At 46.2% G+C, this 25,613-nt stretch overlaps 1 protein-coding gene across 3 annotated transcripts in view; it reads left to right on the forward strand.

Annotated features, from left to right (window-relative positions):
• The window catches only part of GIPC2 (GIPC PDZ domain containing family member 2), a 63,256-nt gene that overhangs the window by 2,272 nt on the left and 35,371 nt on the right, over positions 1-25,613 (forward strand). The window contains exons 1-2 of one of the 3 annotated variants that reach the window (XM_069102245.1): positions 18,664-18,802; positions 24,653-24,838. In XM_069102245.1, coding sequence (XP_068958346.1) covers positions 18,686-18,802; positions 24,653-24,838 — 303 coding nt within the window. In that variant the 5' untranslated portion in view covers positions 18,664-18,685. Of the gene's footprint in view, positions 1-18,663; positions 18,803-24,652; positions 24,839-25,613 lie in introns of those variants that run through there. The other 2 variants (XM_069102246.1, XM_069102244.1) reach the window with 2 other exon arrangements.

The following is a 25,613-nucleotide window of genomic DNA, read 5'->3' on the forward strand; positions in this document are numbered from 1 at the left end:
GGGGGGGGGGGCAGTGGCTAGAGCTGGTCTCCAGGCAGGGAGCCCTGGGAGCCCAACTGCTAAAGCAACTTCTCAGCAGCTCACCCTCCCCCCTGCGTGGTGCAGGGCTTTCCACTTTGGAAATTCTGCTCCCCGAGAGTTTAAAACTCAAAGCAAGGCACAGTGCACCAGGTTCTGGGGCGGGTAGAGAAGAGAGTAGAAATTTGCTTGGAGCAGGTTGGAAATCGGAAAACCCACCTCCTGTGTCTCAGATGCAAGAGACAAGGACAAAGGCTGGAGACGGCCCTTGTTCCCGGAGGCCAGTCCAAAGGTCCTCGTACTTGGTGGGTGAATGCCGGGTCTGCTCCTTGGCTGTGAGCTGCTGTGCTGGGGAGGGCACTTAGGACCCTATGCTTCCATTCTTCCCAAAGGGGCCAGAGGCCCTGCTTGGGCAGTGCTTGGGGAGCCAGCTCAGATTCCATCTCTGAGCAGAGCCAAACTCAGGGCTGCTCCCCTTTCCTCTCCCCCTTGCTGTTTGCTGCAAAGTGTGGAGGGGGACCTTGGGGTCAGTCTAGAAGGTTCATTTCTTCCATCCCAATTCACTGAAGGAAAGGACAGTGATGATCATGCCCACACTGAGGCAGGCACTGAATATCGAGGAAAAGCTTGGGCTGTGCTGGGCTCAAATGCTGATTTTGATGCTAACCTCACTACCCGAGTGACCTTGGCTTAGTGTCTTCCCTGCTCTGAGCCTCAGGCTCCTCACGTGTCATAGTGATGGCCTATGAGCTTTCTTCCAGTTCTATAGTGATGATCCCTCAGGCTTTGAGCCACGCAATGGACTTTTGGGGTGGTGTCTGGAGTTCTTACCCATATCAGTCAACCAGCCAATCTATAACCATGCTGTTGTAAGTGCCTACTGTGTGCCAGACACTATGCTAAGTGCTAGGGAAACAAAGACAAAACCAGAGCCTGCTGTCGAGGAGCCTTGGGCCTTCGGATGGAGGAGAGGCATGTAAACAGGTACATACAGGAGGCAGAGAGGGAAAAGAAGGTAGGGGCAGAAGAAAGAAGCAGGTGGCTAAGAGGGAGGGAGGAGATGGTTGGTCACTGGTTCTATCATGACTCTTGTCTGTGGCCTCCCCCAATGTCCAGCCACTCTTGCCTCTTGTCTGTGGCCTCCCACGATGGCCAGCCACTCTTGCCTGTTGTCTGTGGCCTCCCACAATGGCCAGCCACTCTTGCCTGTTGTCTGTGGCCTCCCACGATGGCCAGCCACTCTTGACTCTTTTCTTTGGCCTTCCACGATGGCCAGGCACTCTTGACTCTTGTCTGTGGCCTCCCACGATGGCCAGGCACTCTTGACTCTTGTCTATGGCCTCCCACGATGGCCAGCCACTCTTGGCTCTTGTTTGTGGCTTCCCATAAAGTAGCCACAGAAAGTCTACCCAAAGCGATAGCGACCTTTGTCATTTTGTTTTGACATCTTTAGATTACCAGTGAATCGCTCAAGCTGCCCACATTAGTGTAGTAGCAAACACCTCAACATATCCAGGGTGGCTGCCAACATAGGTTCTTAGATCTGCTTTTCTAAAGGAAAGCAACTCAAAATGGGTTAACAATCTTGCTTTAATAAAACATATGTCATTTACCTAGTTCAGGGGAAAAAGGTCAGCACCCCAAACTTCAGAGAATACAAACAAGTTACAAGCAGACAACAAATACAGAGAAACATCAGCAGACAGGCTTCCAACTGTCTGACCATTACATTCATACCTAGTCAGTTACCAGAGAGGGAAGCATCAACATCTGGGTTTTCAAAGCTGGGGGGCTCAATTGCTGCCCAGAGTCTTGTCTGGTCAAATCAAACAACTCTTCTCAAAGTAAGCCCCCAAACAAAACTTCACATCAGAGTATATATAGCCTCCCAGCTCAGAGAATGTCACAGCCCTCTTGACCCACTGTCCAATCAAAAAGTAACAAGGTGTGGGTGTTCCTGATCCACTATAGGCTCCAGGTGACCACATTCAGCCTATTAGGGGACAGAGCATATTTTCAAATCAAGGAAGGTTCTTAGAGTCACTTAAGCTAGCTAAGGGGCAGGGAAGATCTTAAATTCCTATTCCCATAACAACCAGGTAGGTAGCATAGGCATTATTTATCTCCATTTTACAGGTGAGACAACTGAAGCTCAAATCAAGTCAAGAGGCATTATTAAGTACCTGTTCTGTTTCAGGCACAGTGCTAAGCACCAGGGATACAAAGAAAGGCCCCCAAAACACCCCAGTCCCTGCTCTTAAGGAGCTTCCTGTCTAATTAGGGGGAGTCAGCCTAAATACCCAGTATGGGGGAAGGTGCTGAGATATGGAAGTATCTAGTAGTGGGGGTCCCAGACTTTGGGACTTGCCCAAGGTCACACAGTCATCAGCTGTGATTGGACGTGGGTTCTCTCAGTTCACCTTCATCCTATCTATAGCTCCCTTTCTATATAGTTGCATGTTTTCTGGCCCATTAGAGTGTAAGCTCCTTGAGAGCAGGGCCTGTCTTTTGTCTCGTTTTGTATCCCCAGTGCTTAGCAGGCACTGGACTGAATGAATGAACACCACACAAACTGCTGTTCAAAGGATCAGCAGTGGCATTGGCATGAGGTTGGCATCTGCCCTAGACAAACTATGCCCAAAGAAAATGAGGTTTACTTTTCATCTGATGGTTGGGTTAATTCAGTTTGTAGAATGAATGCTTGAACCCTGGAGCATTCAGCTTTGGTTTGGCACTAGTAGGTACCAATAGAGGGGCTTTGAGATCTTCTTGTGTGGGCTCTTTGTTCAGGGTGGCAGGCAAGGGGGAAGAAGGTGTCGAGCACCTTTTCTTGGTGTGAGCCAGGAGAAAGCTTATCTCCTGCTCAGTCCTAGAAACCATCCAGAGCTTAGGTGGCCTTGAACCAGTGGGAAGGCATGCCAGGGCTTTGAGCTGGCCCCAGGGGCATAGCCTGATATCTCTTGTTCCTATTGTTTCTGCATATTTACTGAGGAAAAATTGAGGTCAAGACAAAGTTCCAACAAGGAACATGAAAGAGAACTTTCCGTGTAACCTTTGAGAGCTGCTCAGGGCTCCCGAAGGTGCCCAGCAGCAGACAGAAGCCCAGAAAACCCATTATTTTATGATAATGTAGTGGAGAAATGAGGAAAGTGACATTCGAGAACAATTGCTGAATGAGAGGCTGTAAGCTAAGGCCTGACTTCAAATTCCAACTCTGACACTGACTAGCTGTGTGTCCCTGGGCCAGTCACTTAATGTCTCTCTGTCTCATTTTCCTCATCTGTTAAATGAGGGGGTTGGATTGGCTCCAAGTTCCCTTTCAGCTCTCTGATGCTTCGACCTGTGGCTTGGAGAGGAAGTGTGGCAGGGCGGGGGAGAGAGTTGGCCTGGAAGACAGGGGTTCAGGTCTCCCCTCTCACCTACTGGCTGGGAGACCAGGAAGCCCTTTGGCTTCCTGAATATCAGTCACAGAACAGGGGTGGATGTATGGACTGTCTTTTCTCGCTGAAAGTCCTACACCCCAATGGTTTAAAAAGCCCTGAAAAATGAATAACTAAGCTTTTAGGTCCCCAACCGATTAGATGGATTCCTTGGTCCTGCTGAGGTTTTTGGGCCATCCCCACCAATTGCCTGGGACAGAGGAAGGTGTGCTGACCTTGGAATTACAGGACCCGAGTTCGAGTCCTAGCCCCATCACTTTTGACTTGCCGCCTGACCTTGGGCCAATCATTTCATGTCCCTAGATTCTATTTTCCTCTAGTTTAAAGTGAAAGGATTCGATGTGATGGCCCCTGAGTGGGCCATCTAGGACCTGTGGCCTAGGACTCTGGGAAGGGAGAAGGCTTCCCGGGGTGGTCTGGTGGATAGAGCCTGCACTGGGGGTCAGAAGGACCTGGAGGTCATTGTTTGCCTACAACCCTGGGCTAACTCTCTGAGCCTCAGTTTGCTTCTCCATGGAATGAAATTAATGACATCTACCTATCTTAGCTGATTCCTAAATGGGAGTTGTTAGTATTTTGCTCTTTTACTAGAGGAGAGCTGAATGGATAAAGCAGGTGGATTCCTTGGGCAGCACTGGAGCTCAGGAATACTTGTTTTTATAGGTGTGCACATTTATACACCAAGTTCTAGCCAAAGGCATTAATGCATGTTGATAGTGTCTCAGGTCCAAAAAACAACAACAACAAAAAAGATTAAAAAATCCCCAAGCCTCACAGACTAGAGGAAAGGCATCATTAGGTTAGTTTTTTGGCCATTCCATTGGGAGTAGCCCAGTTGATCATTTAGAAAGAAAAGTAACATTAAAAGAGAGGTGCCCAGCAGCACACTCCCTTCCCATCCCAGTCCCCCAGAGGGGACAGTGCCATTCCAAGCTTTCAAGAAGTCAACTGGGTCACCAGAGCCAGAGGTGTTGGGAATAGGCCTGGCCTTTCTCTGGGCAGTGGCCAAGGAGGATATAAATAGCTTTGTCTAAGGAAGCCTGCTCCCTTTCTTTACTGAGGGAGTAGAGAGGGAAACAGCAGCTTCTGGAAGAGATCTGATGTCAGGGTTCATGCTTGTTAGTCCGGTGGGCTCCTTGTAGTAGAGTTCTATTTAAAACCCCAGAGCAGAAACCACAGTTGTTTTTAAAACTGTCTATCAACAAGCATTGATTAATTCCTCACTTGGTGCCAAACGCTGTCCAAGGCACTGGTGGTTCAAAGACCAGGGAAACACGAAAAAAGATCCCATCAAGGACTACAATCCCTGGAACTTCTAAGGAGCTTACTTATTTTCTGAGTGTCTTCCGAGGAAATGTTGACACAGGTGAGTTGTCAGTGAAACCCACTGGCCAATAGGTCCACAGAGTCATGTTTTAGGCAGGTCCTTAGGAGATCACCAAATGAAAGATTCAATTATAGGAGAGCTGAAGGTAAAAGGAATCTTGTCTAGACAACATGGGAAATGAAAAGCCCCAGGTTCCATCTTGTCTTGTAAAAAATCTCCAGCACTGTCCTAGAAGATGTGGAGAAGGCAGTATTAAATTACCATTCAATTTTTGATCTGGAACCAGTCACATACAGCTTTCTTGCTGATTTGTAAAGGAAACTCCACACAGACAAGCATTGTTGCACAAGACCACTTAAAGGGGACACATATTTCACAGGAGATATTTCTTCTTACCCTAATTTATTTTTGTTACATTGCTTGAAATGTTAAGGCCCAGTGAGGTGGCGGATTCAGAATGTGACTTAAAAAAAAATGTGAATTTGAAGGAGGGCCCTTCCAGAAGCAGAAACATCATTTCCCCTGAGCAGATTTTCAGAAACTGAAACTCCTGTGTATTTTTGTTTTTGAATATATTTCAAATACTATTTCCTTGACTTGCTTGTATACATGTTCTTATTTTTGTAAGATGGTATTTCTTCTAGACAAGAGAGAAAATTGTAGCTTGGCTACTTGGTACCAGCAAGACCTTGGATAGTTCACTTAACTGCCAGGGCCTCAATTTACCTACCCATCTGTGGAACAAGGAGGTAGGATTAAATCACAAAATCTCACGAGTTGGAAGATCCTTCAGAAACCATCCAGCCAATGGCTGAGAATCTCCCCTCCTGTATTTTTCACAAGTGCCCACCCAGCCTTTGCTGGAAGACCTCCAGTGAGAGAAACTATTGACCTCTTATGATACCCCAGCCTACTCTTGGAAAGCTTTGATTGTTGCCCAGGAAGAGAATCTAGAAGTGTTCTAATCCAAATCTAGGGAAAGCATAAACTCCATTCTATCAGAAGTCACAAACATTCATCTTGTCCCATGAGGTGGCAGCCCATTGACTGGTTGTTTTAAGCCCCCGGAAGTTCTTCTTTTCATGGAGTCCCAGATGGCTCCTTGACCCCTCCCCCCTCAGCCCCTTCCCCCCACAAGTGACCGAAGCACTTTTGGGTGGCCTTCATGTATCTCCTTCAGAATGACTGGCCAACTTCTCTCCAGGCTTCATGGGCAATGGAACAGAAATCTGCTTTCTTTTTCTTGTCTTGGTGCAAGCGACTTTTTTTGGACTTTATTAACCAGTCAGTCTTCAGAACATTTGGAGAAAAGATTTCATTTTCATAACCTCAATTCAGAGGTAAATGGTTCTGCAACAGAATCAGTGAGCGGAGGTGGTCGCTAAAGGAGAACCAAGAAGATCCTAATGTTGGTGGGCTCCTCCAGAGCGTGGTGCAGAACAAGTGAACTTGGGTGCTTTGTGAAACATCTGGTGATGTTGGTGAAGGGAGGGACCAGGAGTAGGCTAAGTGCCTACTATAGGTCAGACATTATGCTCATTCCTCTATGAATATGATCAGTTTTAGCCTCACAACAACCCAGGGAGGTAGGTGGTTATTATCCCCACTTTGCAGTTGAGGAAACTGAGGCAGATAGAGGTGAATGATTTGCCCAGGGTCACACAGCTCGGGAGTGTCTGGAGCTGAATTTTAATTCGGGTCTTCCTGGCTCCTGGTGCAATGCTCCGTCCATTGTGCCACCAGGTGCCTCCAGGGATGGAAGTCTGGCATGAACATCTGATATCTTCTAATCCAGTCTAATGAGCATTTATATCTTCAAGTCGACAAGTGGACAGGCATTTCTTAAGCACCACTTGGTGTCAGACATTTGTGTTAAGCACTGGGAATACACTTACAAGCAGAAAGAAAGACAGTCCCTGCCCTCAAGAGGCTTACATTTTATTTTAAAAATTTGTTTAGTATTTAAAAATTTTCCCCAGTTACATGTAAAAACAATTTTTAAACATTCAATCTGTATTTAGACACGATCAGCTCTTTCTCTGATGAGGGATAGCATTTTTATTCCTAAGTCCTTCAGAGTTGTCTTGGATCCTTGTATTGCTGAGAATAGCTAAGTCATTCAGATAAGAGGCTTAAATTTTAATAGGAGAAGACAGCACATAGAAGGAAGATGAAAAGTCGGGGGTGGGGAGGGAGAAGGAGCTACAGGGACAGAGTAAATCTCCTTGGAAGAGGGGAGAACCAGGGTGATGGAGAAAGTCTGAAAAGCCGAGAGAGGAATGAAGACCTGGTTCAGGAGATGACAAAGTCAGAAGGTGGACCTGAGATGAACACGTTCCAGGAGCAGAGGACATTGGGGAACCTGTCTCTGCTAGGATATTTGCCTTTAGAAGTCTAACGTGTACAGCTGGGTGGTGTGATGTGTGAAGTGTGGGACTTGGAGTACCACAGGAAACAGGAACACAGGAAAGACTCGAGTTCCAGGTGCAGACGCTCACTGTGTGATTCTGGTTTTGCCTATTTAACCTCTGACAGCCTCAACTTCTCCATCTATAAAATCTGCCTAATAATAGCTTCTCTCACAGAATCAAATGAGCTAACATAGGTGAAGTGCTTTGCAAAACTTAAAAAAAAACTCTCCTTAAATACCTGTTTTTGTTATATTATTTTCACTGAATGGTGACTGAAGAAGTTATTCAGAAAATGTGTCAAGTCTACTTCCCCTCTTGGTTTAAATCCCTTTTCATAAAAATCACAGGCTCTCAGGTTTCAGCTTTAAATTGGCCTTAAAGGGATGTGCTGAGACCTGGGAGTCCAGGAAAGGGCTCCTGTTTACTCATCCTTGACATGGTCCATAGCCATCAATGGAGCTGTGGGAGGAATTGTTGAATTCTCTGCTAGTAACTGGGTCAGACTACACATCCCAGGGCACTGTTAAGTCCTGCTCTCAGCTCTCCCCTGACATTTCCCTGCCCATCCTTCATGCAGCTAAAGGTGTTCTGTTCTTTTGATTCATTTCTACCCTTCATTCTTTAAAAAAACACACAGACAACACCCCCAATAACACCCCCCCTCAGCACCCAGACATTTTATTGATGTTGTTTGCTTTCATATCACATGCAATTCTGAATAGGACCCTCCCACCTCCCTGCCCAGCAAATCTTCCCTTGAAACATGGTTATTTTTTAAACTGATTTGGTTCAAGGAGTTCAGGGACTCCACAAAGATCTGAGGAGAGGAGAGGGTCGTCTGGAATGGATTCATGGACTCAAGCATTCTTTAAGTCAAGTTGGCAAAGGTTTATTGTAATGCCAATATGGTGGGCAGAGCTTCTTAGAGAACTTGCCACTTAACAGGAATGATGCTAAAGCACCCCACTTAGTAGTGGATTATCTGGCAGATATGCTAATTAGGTGATAACTTACAACATTGGTCACTGGCATCATTTACTACTGGAAACCGAGGGAAGGGTTTCTTGGTGTATTTTTGGTCTGTTACGTCTGTAACAAGATAATGTTGAGAGGTGATGTCTATAGCTTAACCTCTAGATATGATATATATATATGATAATTTTGGGAATCAATAAATGATAATTCTGTGGTGACAAGATAGTTCTGTTTTTCCAAGAGAATTTCTTTAGAGGTTAGTTTGTTCTTTTGATGGGGAAAGATAGTTTGCTCTACTGGGACCCACTCACCAGCAATTGTGGGGAAAGGTAGTTTGTCTTGCTGGGGCCCCCTCATGAGTTATTGCTAGGCATAGTGTCCTTGGGCTGGAAAGAAAACTGTCAGGGACAGTGTTTTGAAGTTAGGCAGAAATATAATCTTGGAATTGGGGTCCAAGCATAAGCACCCAAGCAACCCACCAAACCCACCAAAAAGCAGTTTAGCAAAAGGGTATGAAACATTCTCCACCCATAGCCCCCTACCTTTCAATGAAAGGAGGGAGGCCCACTTTTTATTCTTTGCTTTTTGGAGGGGGGAAATGGGGCAATTGGGGTTAAGTGACTTGCCCAAGGTCACACAGCTAGTTATGTGTCAAGTGTCTGAGGCTGGATTTGAATTCAGGTCCTTCTGACTCCAGGGCCGGTGCTCTATTCACAGTGACACCTAGCTGCCCCAAGGTCCATTTTCTTAACTTCTCTTCGGTGAAGATTGATTATTATAATGAATTACACAGCATCCCCTTTCATTTTCACTGTTCTTTCGGTCTCCATTGTCGTATAGTCATTCTGTAGATTCTGTGTAATCCCTTCATATAAGGCTTCCCATGTTTCTTTGAATTTTTTGTTTATCATTTCTTATGGTACAATGATATTCAATTACATTCCCAAACTGCAACACAACTTGTCTATCCATGCTCCAATTGATGGGCACTCAGCTCATTTCCAGTTTTTAACCGTGATGAAAAAGTATCGCCCTGATAGTTTGGCGAGGATGGGTCTTTTGACCTCTTTGGGGGTGTACATGCCCAGTAGAAAGTGCTGGTGGACGGTTTTCAAGATTGCATTGTTCTAGTGTTTTCCAGAATGGTTCTACCCCTTTATTTTTGAGGTGACTCATTGTTTCTTCACCCCAAGAACCCTGGAGAATAAAGATGATAGAAGAAAAGCAATTCAGAGGAGAAAGGACTGACGGTCTCTTCCTGCTGACACAGCCCTTCCAGGGACATGGTCATTGCCACCACTAAAGCCCTCCCTCCCCCACCATCTGCTCATCCTAATTTGACAATCTTCAACCCTGAACCTCCTCCTCCCTCCCCCCCCCCCTTTTTTCCCCCCCCACTTTTAAGGCAGCTGAATGTTGCTGGAGACAGTCTCCAAAATATGCTGCTGTCACTCATGCTATCCAGATCAGCTGGCTTTTATTCTTCTCTTGCTAACTCCCTCTCACATTCCTGGGCTTAGCTGTTCCAAACCTTTCCCCATTCTTTCTTCTGGGGCCTTCGGTCACACCCTGGCCCTACCTCTTTCTTCAGATGACCTCTGCTCTATTCATCCCCACCCCACCCACCCCCCATTCTCTGCCTTAGAAGGTTTTCTTCTCCTCTCTTCATGATCATTTTCAGAACTGGAAAGGATGCCAGTGGCTGTCTATCCCAATCCTTACCTGGGAAAAGAGCCTTAGTCTAACCTTTCCTGAAACTTGTCTGAAGTCGTTCAAGGAGGGGAGCCCACTGCCTCTCATGGCCATCCCTTACCACTTAGACTTCCCCAAATATCAGGGGGTTTTTCCTTCCCTCAAGTCTAAATTGGCTCCTCTGCCATTTCTGCCCATTTCTCTGGGTTCCAGAATCACACAGAATATCCTCTGCTATATCTGACATCCGCCCCAGCCCTCCAAGACAGATTGTCTCCCCTCAATCAGCTCCACTGTGGTTCCTACCAACCCTCGTAGGGCAAGGACCTGAAGCCCCCTCTTAATGTCCCTCCTACATGAAACCCAGCATTCCAAAGGTGGCTTGGCCAGGGCAAAGTTGGGCGGGATGGCAGAGATCTCATCGTTAGCCCTGAGCACTTGCTTTTCTTAGTGAACCCTGAGATCCCACTAGCTTGATGCACTGCCCCATCTTAGTGGTGCTCTTAACTAAAATAGATCATGATCCCCATGTCTTGGTCACTGTGGACTAAAAAATTCACCCCCTGCTTTGGGTCAGCCTGGAGATAATCAAATGAAGCACCGATAGAGACAGCACTCTAAGGCTGGCAAAGCCCTTGACCAGTTGTCTCATCCGATTCTCACAACCACCGGGGAAAGGTGCTGTTATGCTACCCATTTTACAAATGAGGAAACTGAAGCAGAAGTGAAGTGACTTGCCCAGGGTTACACAGCTATGACATTTCTGAGGCCAGATGTGACCGCAGGCCTTCCTGGGTCCAGGCCTGGTGATGATGTCTCAGGAGCTTCCTGCTGGGTGGCCTTTCAGAGTTCTGGGGGGTGACCCTCAGCTGACGGGGAGAGGCGTGGCTTTGTGCTCCTCTTCCCTAGTGGTCTCCAAGCAGAGCTGGGGGGACCATTTTTGATGGGATTGTTTTTTCACTAAACTGAGACAGTGCAGTATGGAGGGAGGATGGAGAGATGGAGCCAGGAAGTCTCTCCTCTGACCCTGGGCATGTCTCCTTGAAGGTACCGATCCAAACTGGTGGAAAGAGTTTCCTCCCCTGGGAGTTCCTTATGCCAGTGAAAGCACTGGTGTGGGCATCTTCCTCCTTGGGCCTTAGTTTCTCATCTTGTGCTGGACAAGGGACTCTCCACCTGGACAATCGATAAGTGTGTTTCCCCCTAAGCTTCCGCTGTAACCCTCTGGGTTTGATTTTCTGCCTCGGTCCCTGGGCTTTAGCAGGCTGTCCCCCGGGGGCCAGACACTTCTGAGGTGTCTGGATGTCTCCAGACTCTGACCTAGCTTTCCAGCTGTCACATGTGGTTAATCTAAGCACTTTGTGAATCTCTAATTTCCCCAGCCAGTAACCAAAGGGCTACTTTTGTGTCCCCTCTGCCTTTTCTTTTGTCCTTGATGTCTATGCTGAATAACCAAAAATGGCCTCTATGTGCTCCTAAGCATAATCTCCTCTTTTCCAGTCTGCTGGAGGAATTAGGGTAGTAGTTCTCCCACTTCTTGGCCTCAAGACTCCCTTTGACTCCTCAAGATTACTGAGGACCCCAAAGACCTTTTATTTGTGTGACTTATATACAGGATCCTGGTGGTAAATGTTTAACAACAGGCTCTCAAAACAAAGTAGTCAGACACACTTTAAAGTTTAATCTGTGTTACTGACATTTTCTCCATCACTTTTTAGTCTGGACAATTCACAAAACTGTGACTCGAGCCCTGAGCTGTAGCTTTGCTGATTCCCAAGGTGTGGAAGCTCACATCTGGCTCTCTGGCACAGCCATGGGTATCTGTGCAGTTACTGTAATGAGAAGGATCAATTTAAAAACGATCTCTCCATTTATTAAAAATAACAACGAAGTCATGACATGTTAACATAAGCATCGGCCTTAAGAAAACGACCATATTTTCAAAACAAAAGGTTCATGGGAAATGTGGCATGCCTTGCACCTTTTTGCGAGTCTCTGTGATTGCTGAAACAGCAGCGGGTTGGCCGGCTCCTCCCACCGCTCCTGCCTTCGGCTCATCTGGCTGTGTTGGTCAAAGCGTGGGAGGAAAGTCTGGCTTCACACAGAAATGGGCTTGGAGAGACTTTGATGGTTTTGGCCTCCCGGACCTGTAAGGACCTAGGGGCTTTGCAGCACGAACCCCCTCCCTCCCTTTGTAGAGCTACTGGTCAGGGCCTTTCATAGAAGCTTGGAGCTCCTTTTCACTTTTCAGGACCAGGTGGGGGCAGGAGCCAAGAGTGGTCAGAAGGCTTTGGTAGCTTCAGAACACCGATTCTGGGGGGCATTCCAGAAAGATTAAAGATGAACAAATGTCAAACCCTAAACTACAGAGCCGTGTTTTATCAGAGTGTGGGATTTCCCTCCTTCTAGATTCCTATAAATGTAACTTTCAAATGTCTTGTGTGGGACAAGATTCCCAAGGCCATAAGGGGACCAAGGCATTTTGGATGCCTTTTCTCTCTTGGGAGAGCTATGCTTGGATCAGTTAATCAAAACTGTTTTTGGTAGCTTTGGGCCTCTAACACTTTTTGTTCTACATGGTTGATGCGGGAGGAGACTTCCATTCCTCTGCACACCACCCGCCCGCCGCACATTTCATGACTCTCAGTTCGTTTCTTGCATTTACTCTCCCACCTTGGGGGACAGTAAAGAACTGACCAGACTTTAAAAAAAGGCATGGGGCCCGAGCTCTTTGTCATGCAAGTTTTCCTATATCTCCTGCTACAACTGGGAGCTTTTTTTTTTCCTTTTTGGAGGGGGGAGGGCAGGGAAATTGGGGGTTAAGGTCACAGGGCTAGTAAGTGTGTCAAGTATCTGAGATCGGATTTGAACTCAGGTCCTCCTGACTCCAGGGCCGGTGCTCTATTCACTGTGCCACCTAGCTGCCCCCTACTGGGACCTTTTCATGGGATAACACACAATGCAGACCATAGCTCCTCAGCAGGACTGCCAGCCAGCCTGTTCTGCCAACATGGACAAGGTGTCACCTTCTGCCATCCTGGCTGGTCTTAGGACTCAGAGAAGGCCCACCCAACAGCACCAAAGGCAGCGTGCCTCAATTATTTAACTTGAATTAGATGCGTTGGAGGCCCTTTGGCTCTTAGTGGAGAGCTCCAGCTGCACTGACCCCCCTAAGTACACTTATTTTGCTGGGCTGGGCCACTGGAGAGCTTCTCTTAAGGTGTGGGTTCCGGGGAGACCCCCGAGGGCTAGGGAGCTGGTATATTGTTTCTGAGCTCCCATTTGTGTGCCTCCTATTAACATTAGTCAGCTGGACTTAAATTTGCTTTTTACAAGAGGGATTTGCTAGGAAGATATGGTATGGACATTTCCTTGAAAAATAAAAACTTCCCCTGCAACTGGGGGTGCATGATTGTCCCCAGAGAGAGGGGGCCCAGACTAAAGTGAAGAGAGTGTGAGGCCCATGTGCAGGGAGTTCCTGTCTGGAATGTCCATTTGAGGAAGTGTGTGGGTCAGTCATGCCTTGTGTCCCCCTCAGCTCTGCTCCTAACTCTCCAGGCATCTCTACCTTGTCCCCCTTCTTCATTCCTCCTCATTCTATGTGTTATCTTTCCCCTCATAGAGTGTAAGCTTCTTGAGGGTGAGACAGTCTCTTTTTTTGGTGGCTATTGTTTTTGCTTGTATTCCCAAGTCTTAGAATAGGGCCCAGGACATAGTAGGTGCTTGCTCAATGCTGTCTCTGTCTCTGTCTCTAGTTCTCTGTCTCTGTCCTCTCTGTCCTCTCTGTCTCTTTCTGTCTCTGCCTCTCTCTGTCTCTGTCTTTGTCTCTGTCTCTCTCTGTCTCCCTTCCTGTGTGAATGTGTGTCTTTTTCTGATCTGGCCTGAAGGCTGAGACCATGGTATTATCTGCTCCCCCACCCCCAGAGAGGAGCTACAGAATGCAGAGGAGACTTCCTTCCAGGTGTTTGATCATTTTGGGGGCATCAATGCAACACTGAGGTCATTTATTGTCTACCCCTCCCTCTGTTTTCTTTTTTCCAGTTAGACTGTTTATAAATGCGTGAGTTGGGGGAGGACACACAGAGTCACTGCAGGCTCACTCTGGGGTGCTCAGGGGCCCAGCAGTCATGGCTCTGCCATGGTTCGACCCCTCTAACTGATTGGCTCCTTCCCCCACCATCATGTTTCTTGAAGGGTCTCATGAAGGGTCATTATAAGTATTTTTCTGACATTCTATGGTCACAGGGTCACAGATTTTGAGCTGGAAAGCTCCATAGAGGCCTTCACTTCCAGTCCCTCCATTTTACAAATGGAGAAACTAAGGCCCAGATAGGTGATGTGTGGCATCGGTGGAAGATATTCATGGTGAAAAGAAGGGGTTTAGTATTAGGAGCAGGTAGGACTGTTGTACCTGTGCCAGTCACTAATACCTTGAGTGCTTGTGGCTTGGCTTTTGTGACCTGTCTGATGCTGATAATCAAAGGGTTATGGAACCAAATGTTTTCTCAGGGGCTGCATCTCAAGGAATCTGGTCTGATTTTAGCATATGTGAGAACTCATCCTTGTTGGAGGAAAAAGACCCTTTAGTCTGTATTTTGTTTTACTGAGTCAAATGGCTTTCAAAATACTGGAACAAAGACTGAAGACCCAGCAGTTACTTGTAGACCCCCAGGGAGGCTGCTGCTGGAGGACAGTCCTCTGGGAATGCTTGGCCATTCCTGGGACAGACACATCGCTCCAATGAAGGCAGAGGCTATATGTTCAGGTTTCATCTTTTTAAAAGCTTATTTCTTCTTCAAAAGCATAGATTTCCTTTCCCTTCTAGTTCATTCATATTGAAAAAAAGAAAGAAAAATGAAACGTGTGACAAATTCCTGTGTTGGTCATGCCCAGATATACACACCTATATGTGTATATATGTACAGTACATGTGTGAACACATATTTTACACAGAAGACCTTTTCCTCTCTTTTATTTTGGTGTTGATGCCTTGTAGTGGGATCACTGGGTCAGTGATGAACTGGGTTAGTGACTGGACAACAAATTGCTTTCCACAGTGGCTTCTCTGGGAGGGCATTGTTGTGCCCAGTTTTTCACAGCCCCTCCGACATTTGTCTCTCAGTCTCTAGGGCCACCTGCTGAAAGGCAGGAGGCTTCTTGGTTTTCTGAGCTGGACATTTTCTAAATGAAGACTGCAGTTCTCTCCATTGGCTGCTACAGGGGAGGCCATTCCATGGTGGGAAGGTGAGTGCTGAACAGCCTCAAGACTGAGGATGCTTGGGTCTTTGGGTCGGATGTCTCTGGAATGAAGTCCTTTCAGGTTCCTGGATTAGATGACTTCAAGGTGAATTCCTGTTGGGTCACTGGGCCTGGTATTCTAGGGCTGCACACTCTTCACCTCATTCTTCAAGGGGGAATGACTGGGTGGGAAGCCTCCATACCCCAGCCTGGCTACTTAGGCCAGCAATAGATTCACATGGCTGTCATTGGCTTGCTGGTCCCGGTGGGTGCCATCTTAATGCCACACTTCATGGCAGAAGTGGAAAAGCAAGTGATACTCTGCTAGTCTGACCCTGTATAATTTTGGCTCTAGAATGTTCATTCCTAAGGAGTCATCAAATTTGGCTGCAGCTCAGGAAGCAAGGAAGCCCTATGATGCCCAGGGCATGGGAAGGGTCTATATCTGGAGGCAGGAGGAGGGCCAGACATGTTCCATTGTTTCAAAGAACCATTCCATGTTCTCCTGGTCACTCTCAATGGCATTGCCATCATCACTGGAGAGGTCCCAGAGGCAGGAGCTGACAATGACCAGGTCAGGAGGCCACAGTGGAGCTCACACAGGACACTCTCCACAGAGGCCAAGTACACCCATGGGAGATGATAGCATCAAAGGAAGTGGGGGCTTATCATTATTACCCTCAGGCCCCCTGCCACCCCACCCTGCTTTGCCCAAAGCTCAGTTCCACCTTGGCCAGGAGCTGAGCTCCTGCCCCCTGCCCCTCCAGAATCCCTTTCTTCCTTCTCACCTTCTTCCTGAAACCTGTCCTGATTCTTCCACTTCCTAACCCTCCCCCCCAAACTGCCTTATGTTTGGATACTCTGGATGCTTTAATTTGAATCCTTTAAATATTTATTCTGTTTACACCATGTGTGTGTATATGTATACACCCACATATAGTGTATGTGTGCCATGCATATTGTATCCATGCATACAGCACATGGATACACACAGCCTTGTCTCCTCCTTCTTTGTACCCCCCAGAGTTGAGCACAGTGCCTGGCATACAGTAGTTACTTCATAAATGCTTCTTGCCTGTGGATTATGTTTAGCAGTCACCCAGCAGATTAAAGTAGGATGCCCACAAACACAACGTGCATTGGAATATGCATTCCCCTGTATAATAAAAGTGTAATTTTGCCTTCATTATCTTGAGTGGTGAATAAGAGTAGTCTCCCCAAGCCAGGAGAGCAGGAAAAGTGATTCCTATTTTATTTCTGACATGCTGCTGCTGACCCAGGAGAGCTCATTTAGAAGTGATTCATTTATAGAAAGTTCTCTGGTGTTTGAGGCCAAGCTCTGGATACTCTGCTCCCAGAGATCTAAATAGAGAGCTCTGGCTCATGTTCCCAAAACTCCCATCCTGTCTTCTTGCCAATTTTATATCTTATCAGAAGCATGAAACTTGTTTCTGGATCGTTAGTAGTAGCAGAGAAGGTGGAGGCAAGGACAGCCTGTGTGTGTGTGTGTGTGTGTGTGCTCTCTGTCTCTCTCCTCTCTCTGTGTCTCTGTCTGTTTGTCTTTGTCTGTGTCTGTCTGTCTGTCTTTCTCTCCTCTCTGTCTCTCTCATCTGTATTTTGAAACAAGTGCTAGAGGTTTGGTATTTGATTGTTATGGAAACATAACAAATGGGAAGGCATAAATGACCGAGTAAATATTTCTCCTACCAAAGCAATGACTCAAATGTTTCAAAATGACTCCCCAATTGTGACTTCCAGTTAGGATAACAGACAAGATCATGATGTATTGTTCTTTTAATATTCAAGCACCTTTGGTGCTGGGCAGCCAGAGTCTATAACAGACACTTGGGAGAGGGTTTCAGTTTGTTTCTTTTTATTAACATTTTTATTGTGATCCCTCCTTGGTGCATCCCCTTAATCCTTCTCTCCTCTTTATCTAATGAGATATCCCTTATAACTTAAAAGAGAAACATGCCACAGCTGAGTCTGACAGTATCAGCAACGACCCCCACCATTCTCCAGGGAAGGGAAGGAGATAACTTTTTGTCAAGTTTTCTTTGGTCACAAAGCGGTCGTTATGATTATGCACCATTGGGTTTCTTTTGTTTGTTTGTTTCTTGTACGGATTTAGGTCGCCTTTCAGTATATAACCAAGAGGCAGCACGGCGGAGGGTACAGGAGGCAGAAATATCTGGGCGCAAACCCTCCATCCATTTGTCCCTGAAGCCCCAGGATTGTGGCTGTCTGCCCTGATCTCAGAGTTAAGGGACATTCCTGAGGACCAGTTCTTAAGGAGCTGCTGGTCTGCATGGGGGTGGGAGGGTGGGGAAGAGTTTCCACACTTTCAATCACAGATCTGGACCCTCCCCCACCTCCATCTACAGCCTATATATGGTATGGCCTGAGGCTGTGTATGTCATGTCATCTATCCAGTGCCCTGAATACATCCAGTAAGAATGATAGTTCATGCTTACCCATGAATATGTGACTAAGAGATGTGGGAGCCAGGATTCAAGCCTAGGTCTCTGCGGTCCAAGCCTGGCACTGTGTCCTTTAGGGTGTAGCTGTGGAGGGAGGAGCTGTTCAGTCCTTTTAGTCCTGTCTGACTCTCTATGACCCCATTTGGGGTTTTCTTGGCAATGATTCAGAGTGGCTCGACATTCCTTCACCAGCTCATTTTGCAGATGAGGAAACTGAGGCCAACAGGGCTAAGTGACTGGCCCAGGGTCACACAGCTAGGAAGTGTCAGAGGCCAGATTTGAACTCAGGAAGAGGAATCTTAGGGATTCCGGTTTAGCACTATCTCCACTGTGCTGCACTTCGAAATTCCTTGCACATAGTGGAGCTTAATAAATGTTGATTGATTCTAATGCTTAGCACAGGGCCTGGCAGGTGCTTAATAAATGCTGACTGATTCTACCACTTGGAACAGTGCCTGGCACATAGTAGGTATTTAATAAATGTTGGTTGATTCCAGTGCTTAGTGCAGTTTTGCACACGGTAGGTGCTTAATAACATGCTCGTTGACTTAATTTCACTTTCTTTACTCCGAGGCCTGTCCATTCTCCAAGGCCCCGGGAGGCGTCACCTGAGACGAGCCTTCAGAGAAGCGCTTTCTCTACCTTGGCCCGACAGGCCTTGCCGGTAATTGGTGCGCACCACCCTCTTCCGATGAAACGCTGCGAGGCAGCGACGCTCAATCTTTTGGGCTTAGGGGCACTCCGCGCTCCCTCCCCATCCCAAAGAGCTTCTGATTGTCTGGCTCATTTCTATTGATAGTTACGGTCTTAGGGACGGAAGTGAATAAAAGTTTAGACGATAATAGTTCATTTTAAATGACCCTTAAAATCCCGTTAAATGTTAACTGTGTGTGTGTGTGTGTGTGTGTGTGTGTGTGTGTGTGTGTGTGTGAGCGAGGGAGGGGGAGGGGGACAGAGGGAGAGGAAATAATTGCATTTTACAAAATGAAACCTCCTTGAGACAGTGCTTTTGTTCTCCGGGTTTTTGTCCACCGCGAACCCTTTCTGGCCCCAGATGGGCGGGCCTGGGCCGTTTAGGGGCTGCTGCTGGTCCCAGCCCAGTCGATGGGTGGTTTTGCTGGAAGATCCCGCCTGAAGGAGGCGGGTTTTACAAGACAAGTAACCTCTGAGTCCTTGGATGAGGATCTGCTGGAAGGTACCCCAAGGCCGGTCCGGTGCTGTGTGAGCAGAGCTGCCCCGGGCCCAGTGGGGAAGCAGGAGTGGGGGGGCGGGGTGCCTCCCCTGTAGGTCGTAGTTATGCAGCACAAAATACCCAGCGGACTGCGGCAGCCTGATGGACCAAGCTGTTCATAAGGGTTCCGATTTCTGTGGTTGGGGGAGCAGGGGACCAGAGAGAGGCAGCTTCTGGCGAGGTGATTAACGTCCTGGGCCTGGAGTCAGAAAACCCGAGTTCAATTTCTGTCTCAGATGTGTGACGGTGGGCATGTCACTTTACCTCAAAGCCTCAGTTTCCTTACCTGTAAAATGAAGATTAGGATATCTTCGGTCCCAGGCCCAGGCTCCGTCGTCCCGAGGCTAATTAGAACAAAGCCAATCCTCTTCGTAGGACAGCCCTGGAAATGCTCAAATTTTGTCAACAAGCAGTTAAGAAGACCCTACTATGTGCCAGGCGAAGTGCTAAGTGCTGAAAGACAGATAGCTTGTTCCCCCAGTCTCCTCTCCTTTGGGCTAAACGCCCTCAGGGCCTGCCTGCAAACAGTCCTTAGATGAATGGCATCATCCCCAGGCCCCTCCCCTGGGTTTGGGAGTCTGGGTCTCCCTTTTTTCCAGGGGTTGAAAGCTGCCCCAATCCTGATCAGTAGGAAAGGGTTCACCTGCTCTGTTTTCCTGACCTAGCCCCTTCCTGCCCCTTTGAGAGCCCAATGGCACTCACCTCACTCCTTCCACCCCAGGCCCAGATCCTTGCCAACTTGGGTTTTGACCTAGTCTAGATTCTTGCTTGGCTTTTGTCCCCCTGGGGCATAAAACCAGCCTCCCCCCCCCCCCCCCCCCCCCCAATCAGGGATCACAGGCCTGGGCCACCAGTTCCAACTTCTTTGACAACATCCACATTCTGGGCAACTTTCTTGGGAAAGCTTTTTTAGTAAGCCTTTCCTGCTTTTAACCTTCTTGTGCAGAGCAGGAAATTCCTCATTGTGTCTAACCTCATTGTGAGCCAGGGGGCCCCTCAAGCTGCTTGGAAAGCTGAATCAACTCATTATTTGAGAAATGTGTTTCCTTTCCCACCCTAACCATACTTTATACTAGAAATCAGGAAAATTTTCTCATAGCTTTTAGGTGTTTACAAGGCAAAGAAGTGATGAAATCAGTAAGAATTTTGTAGGGTGGTGGAAGGCGGCGTCCAAAGTTAGAGGAAGGGAACCTTTCAGAAGGCTGCCAAGAGGGCAAAAAGAGAGGAGCCTCCTAGGTCACGGGCACTGCCAGCATATTTCTCTCTCTCTCTCTCTCTCTTCCTTCCTTTGACAAGCTCAGAGGAGAGTGAGGTGCAAGGGTTTCTGCCCATGTCTGTGTGGATTTCTACTTTCAAACCCCAATTAGGTGAGATAATTTTCTCCATTCCCTCCCCCCCAAAGTATTCATCTTACCTGCTGTTTCCATTTTTCTTTTACGGTTATAAAAACATAACAAAATTGATCTCAGGACCTCTGCCTGACTAGACTACATCTCTGTGAACCCTAATGATGAATTCTGAGGCATCATCTCCCCATATTAAAATGAAAACAGTTTTCCTTGTTTAGTCCCATATAATTGATCACTTGCTTATGTTGACCTTTTTAATGTTTCTCTTGACCCCTGTTTGGATTTAAGAGTTTTTCTGTACCTCTGGACTTTTCATCAGGAATTCTTGGAAGTCCTCTGTTCATTAAAAGGTCATTTCCCCCCTGGAGCATTACACTCAGTTTTGTCAGGTAAATTATCCCTGGCTGTTATCCCATATCTTCCTCATCTCAGGTTCCCCTCTTAATCTGTCCTGGATCTGTGACCCAGAAGTGACTGAGAGCACCTGCTGCTATGCCCTATGCAAGGTGCCCCCTAGGCTGGATCTGAGACCTCTTCTATCCTCTTCCTACCCTAGAAAGTACTTTTCCTGCTAGACCCATCTCCCTAAATGATTCTGGGGAACTTGGCTGCCCTGCCTGCTGCTCTAATGTTTTGGCTCTGCTTTGGCAATCCCTGCTTTGAAGGAGCTTACATTCTACCTGGAATTTACATTCTAGTCTAGCCCAGATTCTCAGTAATGTATTAGAGTGTAGGATTCTTGAAGCAGGGTTTTTTTTTACCCCCTTTGTCACCCCCCATTATGCTTAGCACAGTACCTTTACATTTAGAGATGATATTTAACGTTTTAAGATTAGTTTTAAAAAATGTTGTCAGTGCTTAATAAATATTGAATTGAATAATGCACCTTTCAGCATTTATGTCTTAAGATTTAGACCTTAGCTCTTGGATTTAGTTTTAAATGAGATTGATGGAGGGGCAGCCAGGTGGCTCAGCAAGTAAGAGCACTGGCTCCAGTGTTGGGATGACCTGGATCAGATCCGGGCTCAGATACTCAGCACCACACCCAGAAATAACTGGCTGTGTAACCTTGAGCAAGTTACTTAACCCCGATTGCTTTAAAAAAAATGAGATTGATGGGGGGAATGGCAATAGGTTTTACAGGGGCTCTGAGGACCAGAGTCCCTGCTGTGCAGTCTGGAATGAATTCAGTAGGCCCAAGCAATCTTGAAGTCAGGATTGTAAAAGTTTATTGTTACACTTTACAGCAGGGAGGGGTTCTTAGGGAACCTGCAAACTTAAAGAAGACATAGGTATATTTTTTAAGGAGTCAAGACAGTAAATCAGGTGTGAATTATGCTAACTAGGTGAGTAAGGGTGGGATTAGGGAGGAGTTAAGGAGTGGTCAGTGCTTAAAGGAACATGCACTTTGAATATCAACTTCGAAGGCATATTGTCCATAATTCACTGGGAAATAGCCCAAGGAGGGGCCACCTGGAGATGTGGTTTTAGGCTTGAAACATCACTAAGTCAGCTAGTGGTCAGGGCTGACTGAGAAGTGCCTAGTCTGCCACCCATCAGTGTCGTGTTTGACAAGATGGATGTTGGGAACCAAGGCTAACAGAGACTCAGTATGTGTATAATTGGCTAAGGAGTTAACCTATAGATAGTGCATTGAAGGATTCATAGGTGCAGCTGGCCATTATACTAAGGAGAGACAACATTTGCCTAAGCTAAAATGTTTATAGATGATTTAGTGAATGATTCATAGATGTAGCTTGTTATTGTTCCAAGCAGAAATAAACAGTTCATGAGTTGTTGCTGAGCAGAGTGCTGGCAGAGTGCAGAAGGGGCAGAGTTAATGCTCTGACACTGGGGAGGGGGAAATGTGATTTTACAGACTGGTTTTACAAATTGATTTTACAAACTGATGTTACAAACTGATATTACAGACTGATGTTACAGACATAGATACCAAGCACCCCATCAAGATCACCGACTGTTATCTTTCTCTAGGACTCTGCCAAGTTTGTGGCCCAATGTTGCAGGTACTTCTTCTGCCAGCTTGGATTGTGTACACCATTATAGGCTGTCTTTTTAAGTTTCTAGGGACAAAACCATTTCACCTGGGGTAGAGAGCCTTCAGAAGGTGATCTGATATAGTTTATACCTGTGCAATCATGTAAAACATTTCCATATTGCATTTTGTGGAAGAAAGCTTAAACAATAAAAGAAAAAGAAAGTAAAACACAGTATGCTTCTGTTTCTGTTCAGATGGCATCACTTATTTCTTTGGAGGTGGATAGCATTTTTCATTATGAGTCCTTTAGGATTGTCTTAGATCATTGTATTACTGAGAATAGCTAAACCATTCATAGTGGATCATTGAAGAATGTTGCTATTACTGGGTGCCATGTTCTCCTGGTTCTGCTCACTTCACTTTGCATCAGTTCATCTAAGTCTTTCCAGTTTTTTTTTCTGAAATTATCCTGCTTGTCATTTCTTTTTTTTAATTAAAAATTTTAAAATTTATTTTTATACTTCTTTTGACACTAATTTCTACAAGATTTTGAGTTACAGATTTTCTCCCTACTACACTCTCTCCTCTACTCCCACCCCAAGATAGCACTGCTTGTCATTTCTTATAGCACAATAATATTCCATTGCAATCATATACCACAGTTCATTTAACTATTTCTCAGTTGATGGAATCCCTTCAATTTCCTATTCTTGGTTACCACAAAAAGAGCTGCTATAAAAGCAATTGTGTACATGTGGGTCCTTTCCCATTTTTATGATCTCTTTGGGATACAGAACAGTAGTGCGTCTGCTGGATCGAAGGGTATGAACAGTTTGATAGCCCTTTGGGCCTGGTTCCAAATTACTCTCCAGAATGTAGACTACAGGGCCTTGATCTTTCTTGTTTTGTTTTGATCCTTCTGGTACTGAGTGAAACCTATGGACCCTTTCTCAGAATAATGTTTTTAGATTCATAAGAGAAATTATATAGGATTGCAAAGGAAATCAATTTTGGTGAAATACAGTTAACCAATTCTTTTTTAAGTTCACAGACCTCATTTTAAGAACCCCTGATGCAGACAATAACCAAACTGTCTTGGGCTGATCTATAGACTGGTGTGGCTCTGTTATCTATCTATCTACTTATCTATCATCCATCCATCCATCCATCCATCCATCCATCCATCCATCCATCCATCCATCCATCCATCCATCCATCCATCCATCCATCCTATCTATCTATCTATCTATCTATCTATCTATCTATCTATCTATCTATCTATCTATCTATCTATCTATCTATCTATCCATCTACCCATCCATCCATCCATCCATCCATCCATCCATCCATCCATCCATCCATCTATCTACCTACCTACTATATCTATCAATCATCTATTTGTAGCCTCCTCCTCTTCCTCCTTATCTATCATCTCTGTCTGTCCATCCATCCATCCATGTGTCTGTTGTCTGTCCTGTCTAGCTATGACTCTTCTCTAGGCCTCCTTTCTTTCTTCTTGGGAGGGACATGTGTGCTTGCACATGAGCACACACACACACATACTTCCCAGGTCTCCCTTTTGCCTTTCTATTTCATGGACCAGAGGACCTAAATTTGAATCTTCTCTCTACTCCCCCCTAGGCAGGTGGTTTCACCAAGCTGAGCTTCAGGAGCCTGATGTACAGAAGGGATGAGCCAGAGGTGTCAGACTCATGGCCTGCCCCCTCCCCCCAAGCAGAGATCTGAACCAGATTAAAATGTCATTGGGAAATGTTTCACAGAATAAATAAAAATGTGATACAACACAGGGAATGTTGTTTTGTGGTTTTTTCCTTTTTGCAAATTTGATATCCCTAGCCTGGATCCTTTCCATCTGTAACAGTCAACAAGCATATATTAAATACCTATGTGTAATGTGCTGGAGGCTGGGAATGATGGGAAAGAAATGCACACTCCTCCTTCTCTAGTTAAATATGCTTTTCTAAGAATTTCAGAGTTCAAGAGATAGAATATAATGTTATAATGATATATGGTATAAAATATACTAAATGATACACACATGCACATGTATGTCCATCTACATGTAAACATGTGTGTGAACATCTACATGTGCATTTATGTACACACACTTGTGTGGGCATGTCCAGGTTGTAGAAGTGATCCCTTTTGGGGTAAGGGCAAATGTTCATCTTTGATTTTGATTTCCACTAGTGGCCACTTAGCAAGTGCCAGAGGACTTGGCCAAAGACTGGTTCTTCTTCTGTTTTGGGTCTTATTTGGGTTTATTCCTGTGGTGGATGTGGTGGTGCTCTCTGCTCTTTGATTGTGTGTGGGCGATGCTTGGAGGACCGCTGTGGCACCTGGCCGCATTTCTAGGATTGTTTGGACAGGAAGAGTCCACTGATGCATGGAGTTTGGGGACAGCCCTTCCCTCACCTCTCCCAAAAGCTTCTGATGGAGGTTAGAATGTCCCTCTTTTTCCCTCCATACAGATCTTGTACTGTACTTTAAGCACTCCCAAGATTGACATGGAAAGACTCTTAGGGACACAGATCGGGCTGGAAGATTTAATATTTGCCCATGTGAAAGGAACTCAGAAAGAAGTGGATGTGTATAAGTCAGAAGATGCCCTTGGCCTCACCATCACGGACAACGGCGTTGGCTATGCTTTTATAAAGGTAAGCTTTAGCTGATTCATTTTTACATGAACATCTGGCTGTTGGGGTCAGTGGCCTTTCGAGCGGTCTCACAGCCAGGCTACTCGAAGCACTCTTCCCAAAAAATTTTACCCAGCTCACAGTCTTCTTCCTGGGAGCGTGGGGCTGACACAACATGGTGACTCAGCTGCCCAATGCTCACTCTCCATGCTGCCTTTTTGGTTTCTTTTAAATCCCTTTAAAAAATATTTTCAATTATAAGGGAAATTTAACCCAGGGCCCTTAAATTTGTTTTTAAAAATACCTTGAAAACTGTATTTTGATATATTTGATTTCCTATATCGGATCTCCACCATGTTGACTCCCCACCCATTTGTGAATTCTTTGGGAGGGTGGAAACTTCTATTTTGGGGCCCGGCCCAGGTTATCCATGCTTCATTCCCCTCCTGACCGGGCTTCTGACTGTCTGGACTTTGCTTCCATGCTGCCCTGTGGGGACTTCCCCTTTTCAGCCCTATTTTGTGTGTGGTCTTGCTCCATGAGAATGTAAGCTGCCTGAGAACAGGGACCATCTTTCTTTTCGTTTGCATTTCCCCCCCCCCCCACCTCTGGTACGAGGCTTGCCCAGCCCTTTGCAGGAGTGCTCATCCACCCTCACTGTCTTCCTCTCACCCAACTCTCACCTGCGGCTCCAGGAAGCTGCACCCTGCAATGGCCATGCTCCATAAAACCATCTTGGTGAATGGGTAACCCATGGATGGGCCTGCAGTCCACTGGTGAGTTACAGGGATGTTTC

Source organism: Petaurus breviceps, unplaced genomic scaffold, assembly GCF_028583685.1.
Source record: "Petaurus breviceps papuanus isolate PSGF00001 unplaced genomic scaffold, PetGlider_PUasm1.0 545, whole genome shotgun sequence".
NCBI classification, from domain to species: domain Eukaryota; kingdom Metazoa; phylum Chordata; class Mammalia; order Diprotodontia; family Petauridae; genus Petaurus; species Petaurus breviceps.